Source organism: Galeopterus variegatus, unplaced genomic scaffold (assembly GCF_000696425.1).
Source record: "Galeopterus variegatus unplaced genomic scaffold, G_variegatus-3.0.2 Scaffold5659, whole genome shotgun sequence".
Lineage (NCBI taxonomy): Eukaryota > Metazoa > Chordata > Mammalia > Dermoptera > Cynocephalidae > Galeopterus > Galeopterus variegatus.
This window is the reverse complement of record NW_007731770.1, coordinates 85,330-94,731: the sequence shown is the minus strand read 5'-3', so window position 1 is coordinate 94,731 and position 9,402 is coordinate 85,330. Positions and strand designations below refer to the sequence as shown.

The 9,402-nt window shown below is 37.8% G+C and overlaps 1 protein-coding gene across 1 annotated transcript in view; it reads left to right on the top strand.

Moving 5' to 3' along the window:
- The window catches only part of LOC103605215 (neurexin-3-like), a 32,595-nt gene extending 23,845 nt beyond the window's left edge, over positions 1 to 8,750 (top strand). The window contains exons 6-7 of the mRNA XM_008589800.1: positions 8,498 to 8,617; positions 8,728 to 8,750. Coding sequence (XP_008588022.1) covers positions 8,498 to 8,617; positions 8,728 to 8,750 — 143 coding nt within the window. The remainder of the gene's footprint in view (positions 1 to 8,497; positions 8,618 to 8,727) is intronic.
- The last annotated feature ends 652 nt before the right edge of the window (positions 8,751 to 9,402 follow it).

Sequence of the window (9,402 nt, the reverse complement as noted above, 5' to 3'; positions counted from 1 at the left end):
AAAAAAAAAAAAAAAAAAAAAAAAAAAAAAAAAAAAAAAAAAAAAAAAAAAAAAAAAAAAAAAAACCCCGGGGGGGGGTGGGGTGGGGAAGAAGATATAACAACTATACTTTTTTTGTAGTTGTTACAACAAACAAACGGAAAGGACATTCTTGGGGGGGAGGGGAGAGAGGGAGGAGGGCGGGAGGTGTCGGTGATGGGCCATAATAATCATATACATTGTATATTGACAAAATAAAAATAAAAAAAAATAAATAAATAAAATGAGGAAACTGAGAAAAAAAAAAAAGAATTAGCTCACATGGTTATGGAGGCTGAAAAGTTCCATGATCTGCTGTAAGCAGATTGGAAAACCATGAAACCCACTGGTATAATTCAGAGCAAGTCTGAAGACCTTAGAATGGGGCAAGGGAAGCCAGGAAAGGGGAAGCATGGTGGTGTAACTGGCGGTCTGAGTCCAAAAACACAAGAACCAGGAGCACTAATGTCCAACGTCTGAGGACAGGGGAAGGTGGTTGTCTCAGCTCAAGTAGAGAGAGTGAATTTCACATTCCTCTGTATTTTGATTTTATTTGAGACCTCAAAGGATTAAATGATGCCCACCCCCATTGGGAATAGCCATCTGCTTTACTCAGTTTACCAATTTAAATGCTAATGTCTTTTGGAAATATCCTCACAGACACACCCAGAAATAATGTTTTATTATTATTATTGTATTTAATGATGAGATATCTAGGCATCCCTTAGCCCAGTCTAATTAACACATAAAATTAACTGTCACACCCTTCCTGAAGCTTCTCAACTCTTCAATGCTTATATTTTAGCAGTAGAGACTGATTGCTCAGGAATCTGGTAAGAGTCTGAATCCCATTTTTAAAGAATTTTTCTGTAGGGTTTTATAAATTTTTTCATGAGTCGTACATACATATATATACACATATGCACATATCTATGTATATCTATGTATATTCATCTTTCTCTATATATACTTTATTTTTTCTCTTTCCCACCAAATTTTTGTTCTCTCATTTTTTCCTCTATGAAATAGTGTAAATTTAAAAACTGTAAAAGTAGAAAGGTTTAGGCACTTATCAGGAGTGAAAAATTAAGTTGAAGGTGAAAGATCTCTTTAGACAGTTCATGGCAACTCTCACAAGCCTCCTTCCCATGGCAGCTGTGCTTTGTCTGGGGCAAGCAAACCCTTTGGTTGGCACATAGTTCTCCTATAATGACTTTACAATCAGGTTATACTCAGAGAGTCTAAGCTCTCTGAGAAGCACTTCACCCATATGATTAAGGTTGATGAATACTGGTAAATCAGACCCACCTATTGTCTACTACTGGGCTTCTAGCCTTAGCCCTTTAGACATTGAGAACCCAAATTTGATGTGGCCTCCAGGCCTGTCACTCCTACCTCTCCCATCACACACCTTCACTCCCCCACCCACTCCTGGTCTGGCCAGAACCATCTGGTGCTGTTTTAGCAATATTTACTTATTTTGGATTGGGATGTTTGAGGCATAGCTTCAAGTCTTACTTAGGCAGTAACAGAGGAAGCATCCACCCCAGTACTAGTTTCCTGGGCTTTAGGCAGCATTTCTATTTCAAGGACCCACAAATAATAATAAAAAATCTATCCACTATTGATTTTCCAGAACATGATCCGTTGGCATGTGCCACAAATGTGGATTTGCGCAGCAACAGGCTTGGAATGAGTATGTGATGGTTCTTAAAGAGACACATAATCCAGAATTCAAGAAAAATGATGGGAAATCTGTGGCAGCCATCAGAATTATCATCTGAAAAATATATGTATAAGGAAATGAGACACAATTCAATGTTTTCCAGTGGACTAAAAACAGAGCTGGGAATTAGAAATGAAAAGTACCAACATCAGTGACAACTTACTTGGTCTTTTCAGGCGTACTTCTCTTGGCATGTCACTTTCTCCACTATACAAAGAAAAGTCACTATCTTTTCTCAAAAGGATCTGTGTCTATTTTAGTGAGAATCGATCACATATGAAATGCAAAAGTAATGAGTGTCCTTCCCATACAGGGATTTCCTAGGTCCCTAGTACAGTTTGAAGCTGTTAATAATAGTAATGATAAAAAAGACTGTAAATATATAATTACAGAGTTTTGTGTTATCATAGACTATATGGACTTTGACATTGATTTGGAATAGTGCTTTAGAAAAATATTATTATTAAGTCCTTAAAAATGTCTGTTATACTCATAAACACACATTTGGTACAGATTTGTATTCACATAATTGGACAAAGCTAGGTCTTGTTTACTTGTATTAGAATTTTGAGGGCCGGCCCGGTGGCGCACTGGATAAGTGCGCCGCTTGGGAAGCGCAGCGGTGCTCCCGCCCAAGGGTTTGGATCCCACATACAGACCGGTTCCCGCTCACTGGCTGAGCGAGGTGCGGGAGCAACACCGAGGGTTGCAATCCCGTTGCCGGTCCCCGGTCCGGTACGGGGGCAACACTGAGGGTTGCGATCCGTTGCCAGACATGGAAAAAGACAAAAGACAAAAAAAAAAAAAAAAAAAGAATTTTGAATTGAAATGGCATTTGAAAGTTTTCCTTGTAGAAAAACCAAATCCCTACATTAAAATGTCATCTTTCTATGGCTGTAGGTTAGAAATACCTCATTTAAGTTGCTCTTGTTAATCCAGTGGCGTCACACCCTTCCAGCCCTCTGGCTTATCACATTCACAAAAATGTAAGTGGGTGGGCTGTGGAATTAACAAACTTGGGTTTGAGACCTTACCCTTCTACTTGCTACCTGTGGTATCTTGGTCAAAGTTATCCAAGTTTTCTGTGCCTCAATTTTCTTTTCTGTGGTCCTTCTCTTCTGATTTAATTAACAGTTAAAAATTTATTTAATTTTGAAATTCTGGGTGTCTTCCATCGAAAAAATCATTCTTGTTTTTCTGATTCTTTAATACTTTTAATTATAATTGCTTCATTGTGTGTTTATGAAGATTAATTAAATTAATATCTTAAAAGCACTTAGTACAATGTCTGGCACATAATAGATGCTAGGTAAGTCATATCTGTTGTTGTATCTTCTTTTTGATTTGTACGAGATTGTTTTATATTAGTAGATATGCAGAGAGAAGCATCATTGAAGCTTTTCTTTTTTTCCCCGCAGAGAATATTTCTCAGATTTCCTTTTTTTTTTTTTTTAAAGACACTGCTATCTATGTGAAGTACAAACATTGAATACATTGGCATAATGTATTCATAGCGTATTCCTCTGTTCAGGAAGAGACGTATGATAAACTTAACAGGTTAAAGTAATCAATAGGAGCTTATTACATTATCGTATAGAAAGTACTCTAGAGTCTAGCCCTAAACTCTCATTCATTCAATACACAGTTATAACATACTGTGACTGGGCAGTGGGGACACAAAGGAGTTTTTGTCTCAACAAAGTCTAAACTCTGGTGAGATTCGATGTGCCTAATAGAGGAGAAAACTTTGTCAGTTAGATACCACCACCTCACCCCGTCCTACAAAACGCTTTGTTCCAAGTAAAAGATTGCTTACGTAAACTGATATTGGTAAATTCTAAGGGTAAATTGTTAAGTTAGGAAAACTGTTTGGCTTTAAGTCCTAAAAGAATGACTTTATTTCTTTTGTTCTTTAATTCTTTTATTTATTCAATAATGTTTTCTGAGCCCTCAGAAATGCCTGTTGCACAAGCAACAAAATCAAAAGTAAACAAATGGGATTGAATTAAACCACAAAGCTTCTGCACAGCAAAGGAGACAATTAATACAGTGAAGAGACAACCCACAATTGGGAGAAAATATTTGCAAACTGTATATCTGATAAGTGGCTAATATGCAAAATACATGAGAAACTCAAACAACTCAAAAATTGTTTACAAAAGAAAACAAATAATCCAATCAAAAAATTGGGCAAAAGACCTGAATAGACAATTCTCAAAGGAAGACATAGAAATGGCCAATAGGTATGTGAAAAAAAGCTCATCACCACTAATCATCTGAGAAATGCAAATTAAAATTGCAATGAGATACCCCTTACACCTGTTAGAATGGCTGTTATTAAAACGATGAAAGATAATGTGTTGGCAAAGGTGTAGAGAAAAGGGAAAACTTACACACTGTTGAGGGACATGTAAATTAATGTAGCCATTACAGAAAACAGTGTGGAGGTTCCTCAAAAAACTAAACATAGAATTACCATGTGATCCAGCAATCCCATTTCTGAGTACATATCCAAAGGAATTGAAATCAGTATGCTGGAGAGAGAGCTGCACTCTATGTTCATTGCAGCATCATTCACGGTAGCTAAGGTATGGGTGCAACCTAGGTGTCCATCATCAGATAAATGGATAAAGAAAATGTGGTATGTATACACGATAGAATACTATTCAGCCTTTAAAAAGGGGGAAATCCTTATATATGTGACAACATAGATGAATCTAGAGGACTTTATGCTAAGTAAAATAAGCCAGGCACAGAAAGACCAGAACCACATTATCTGACTTACGTGTGTAATCTAAAAAAGCTGAACTGATGGAAGTAGACAATAGACTGATGGTTACTAGAGGCTGGGGGAGAGGGGGTGGATGGGGAAAGAGAGAATGTTCATCAAAGGGTACAAAGTTTCATTTCGGCAAGAGGAATGAGCTTTCTTAATCTACTACACAGAATGGTTATAATAAATAATAATGCATTGTATATCTCGAAATCACTTGAAGGGTAGACTTTAAATGTTTTTGCCACAAAAAATAAATATGTGAGATGATGTACTTGTTAATTAGCTAGATTTAATTATTCCACATTGTAAACATATATCACAGCATACATTGTATACCATAAATATATACAATTATTATTTTTCAATTGAAAAGAACATAAACAATTTAATGACGGGCCGTGTAAATGTAACGAGCTAAATAAACAGAAATACATGATGATGAGTGAATGCGATGCTGGTGGGAGCATCCTTAAGTCGGATAATTCGGAGAAAGCTCATTCTGAGCTGAAACTTGAAGATTGAGAATGGACCAGTCATTTGGAAGTCTGGAGGGAGGATATTTCAGGCCAGAGGCCCAGCAAGAGCAGAGAGGTGAGCTTGTGGTGTCAGGGCAGTGGTCCTGGAAAGTGAACAGGTGTCAGAACCACCTGGAGGGCCTGTGACAACTCAAATTCCTGAACCCCAACCCCAGGCAGTATGTCTGGGTGAGGCCTGAAAATGTGCTTTTCTCTCAAGATCCCAGGGGGTGCAGATGCTGCTGGTTTAGGGGCAACACTCTTGAGCATCATTGTATTACAGAGGAACTGAAAGGAGGAAGGGATGGCTGGAGCATTGTGAGCTAGGGGCAAGTAGCAGGAAATGAGGCTGGAGAAGGAAGCAGCCCTATGATCTCAACCTTGAAAGGAGGTACAAGTTTAGTCCCGGATTGATGGGAAGTCATTGAAGGTTCTCACTTGAAAATGTTCTTATTCTTGGATGGTTACAATATAGTCAGTCTTCCAGGATTATCCAGTTCTACATAGTGTTTACTCCTTAATGCACGTGAAGCACATTCACTGGAATTGGAAATAACCTGTAACTCTCTGTATTCAATCCCTGACTAACCTTTGACAAACGGGAAAGACCCATTTCTGCTCACTTTGCAGAGAACAGATGTGCTCCCATACTCATGTTTTGGAATTATGAGACAAAGGCAAGTCAGAGGTGGCCAGAATTCAGATCAGTTCAACATTGACTCAAACACTTTTTCTGCACCTGCACAGTAGACTTAGTGCAGCAAGGACATAGCCAAAGCATACTGCATGATTTCAAACAGCAAGCAGCATTCAATCTTTTGATGATAAATTGTAAAACCATGAAACAATTAGAGGATTATAGAAGCAGAGGACAGTGCAACTGAATATTTTCACGTGCAAAAATTAATGATGCAGATAATAAGTGCTATGGCCACTAAGAAGAGAGAGCATAATTGTTTCAAGGCACTGGGATTGTTTTTATCTGGGGGAAACATTTGGGCTGGTCCTTAGGAAATGGTTAAAATTTGGCAGTTAGACCAGAGGGGGAAAGCATGGAAAAGCCTTTGTCTTCAAATTCAGTCAACATGCAGAGAATTACTGTGTTTTCCCAAAGTTTTTGCTGTTCTGCTGCCTTTCAAGGGAAAGCCTTCCATGTGTTTTTGATTCTTGAGTACAATTAAATTACTAGCCCATTGTCTGGTGAGAGCTGTTTGGTCAGGAGCCCTGTGGACTTCTCAGAAGCTTTCATCCTTTGAAAGAAGCTGTCCTGATTTTCCATTGTTAATGAAACTTGTAGGACACAATGCTCAAGTTTAAGACCCACTGAGAACATGACCATGCACCTCCTTTCATCTCTACATGAGGGAACCACATGGCAAATAGGAACTGCAGAAACCCAGCAGCAGTGCTATTCCCCCAGTGTTAGTAATTGTCTTGAACTTTCTTATGTCATATCCTAATAGCTTTATCTTTTGAGTGATGGCCTGTATTGCTTCCACCCTTCATGAATAAATACAAACTGCCTTGCCGCCCAGAAGATGAACACTTTTTAGTCGTGCATCTCTTTTGAACATGTATCCTTAGGACCCCTGCATACCTACATTTCAATATTTTGTGCCTGTGGGAGGCTTAACTTGTAATTTCTGAAACATGCAGCATTGCAATGCTTATATTTTTTACTCTGTCACATGCTTTTATGCATTAATTCCTGACTAATGCATTTGAGGAGTCAAAGGGCTAACCTTTTTTTGCTGAGGCTCTCAGGAAATTCACAGTCGTTCTGAATATTAAGATATTTCCTGTTAGCTCATGTAATTCCAAAGGTATAAGTTTATCTTAAATATCAATGTTAAGGCAGAAAATAGCAGTAGAAAAAGAGTGAATAATTAAAGAGAAGCACCAGGATGACCTAAAGAAAGATTTTAATGGCATCCTGTAGTACAGAAATCATCAAACTTTTTTGGTTGCCCACTCATATCAGTAAAAGATTTTTAGAATGCTTTTAAAATAGGTATTTTATTTATGTTATATACATGTATCATTATACTTATATATTATTAATATATGAAAGATATGCAAAATAGAAACAATAAATAATGAAATGAAAAAGGAACATAATTTCTAATATTTTCTTCGTATACCTCAAATAATTTTCTTTTTCATACTCTGGTATATGCACAGTCCACTTAAGAAAACACACTTCTAAAATACTCGTACCTACAGCAGCAGCGTGTGTAGTGCAATGGCAATGGTTCTCAAACTTTAAGCTGCATCAGAATTTCCTGGAAGCTTGTGAAGACAGATTTCTGCCTGCTCACCAATGTTTCTAATTCAGTAGGTCTGGAGTGGAGCCCAAGCATTTGCATTTCTAACAAATTCACAGGTGCTTCTTGTCTGAGGACTAGGATTACACTTTGAGAACCACTGGTGTCATTAAGAACATGAGTCTCAATGTTACTCTGTCTTAGTTGGACATCAGCATCCTCTAATTACCAAATTTACCTTGGTAAAAAATTATTTTTAGGGCCGGCCCGGTGGCGCACTGCTACAGTGCGCCGCTTGGGAAGTTCAGCGGTGCTCCCGCCGAGGGTTCGGATCCCACATACAGACTGGCCACTCACTGGCTGAGCGAGGTGCGGGTGCAGCACCGAAGGTTGCGATCCCGTTGCCAGTCCCGGTCCAGTACAGGCGCGACACTGAGGGTTGCGATCCGTTGCCGGTCACGAAAAAAGACAAAAAGGAAAAAAAAATTATTTTTAAAAATTATTTTACCTTGGATAGATTATTTTACCTCTCTGAGCTCAGATTTTTAAATATGTAAAATGGAAATAATCATAATTACTTACCTCTTAGAGTTTCGTGAGAGCTTATTGAGATGATATGGATAAATTGCATAGTACCCAGTGCTCATCACCTACAATACACCAATACAGGTTGGTCGCTATATCCTCCACCTCCTTTCCCTTCACTTCCTCCTCCTCCTCACCATCATTATCATCAACATCAAATGTCTTTTTAATGTCATGAGGTAGACTTAGGGAATTTGGATTTTAGGATAAAATATTGTGCCTGACAAGAATCATGGGAATGCATTTTTTTTTCTGCTTTAGCATTATACATTAAGAAAGCTCATGTTCCAAATGAGATATCTTTCTAGTTGAATAATAGAAACAAAGCTCTTTTCCAAAGTCTGTCTAAAGGAGAACAGTGTGTTCAGCCCTCTCCCTTTTGTGTGTAACTGTTGATATTTTGTGGCTAAGTCTGTATTTCTGTCATCTTTTTTATATGCTGAATGAATTCTTGTTGCATGAGATTGAGTTGCCATTTTTGGTGATTGTGTCTTTGAGTGTTTGGGAGCATGAGAATGGTAAATACAGGTGACTTCTTTGAATTTCATTAATTTTTAATATTTCTTCTCTCTCTCTTTTTTTCTTCCTTCCATCTCTTCTTATGCATTATTAGGACCCAGTACTACCTGCCAGGAAGATTCATGTGCCAACCAGGGAGTCTGCATGCAGCAGTGGGAAGGCTTTACCTGTGACTGTTCTATGACCTCTTATTCTGGAAACCAGTGCAATGACCGTAAGTACAACCTTTTCATGCTGGACATATTTTCATGGGGTTCAGAGGTTCGAAGAAACCTTAAGGACAATATCTTTTCTGAAAGATTCATATGTAATTCTCTCCTCCAGAAACATGGAAAACAAAGGACTAGTGCTCCTATGGGAAGAGCAAAGAGACATTTCTTGTTCAACAATACTAGATATTCTTTTATTTGCTTAGATCTGTGTTTTTTCTATGGATTAGAATATCTATGACTGAGACAGAAAAAAGTCAGGCAATATTTTTGTTGTAAGGGGTTCAATTTACTATTAATTAAATGATCTAGATAACAATTTTGAGACTCTTCCCATTTGCATTGCCAAGAATTTAGAGGCTATTTAAATAACGAAGCTATTTTCTAAAAAAGTCTGAGTTTAGGGAACTTCTTGGGCTTACAGACACTCAGAGTTTATTAATTCTTCCGGTTAGAAAATTTTAAAGCATTCTCCGAAGTCTCTCAAGTATAAGGCAAAGATTCCTTCTGGCTGAATTTATTGGTGACTATTTGCTGTTCTGTGTGTATGTGCATTTCTATTTTGTGAGTATATTTTATATGTATATATCTGTGTATTTGGTTCATATTGTAAGTGAGCCTCGTGATTGTTATTATTGTCCACTAGAGGTGTTTCAAGTGCATCAGTTAATTTAGTTCTAAGAGAAGACTGCTTTCATGGAGGTGATTCTAGCACTGATGGTGGAGATACTTCAATGCTGTGGTGATCTGTAACCTGTGTCTCCACTTCCTTCTCATGTCATTTTCCTAA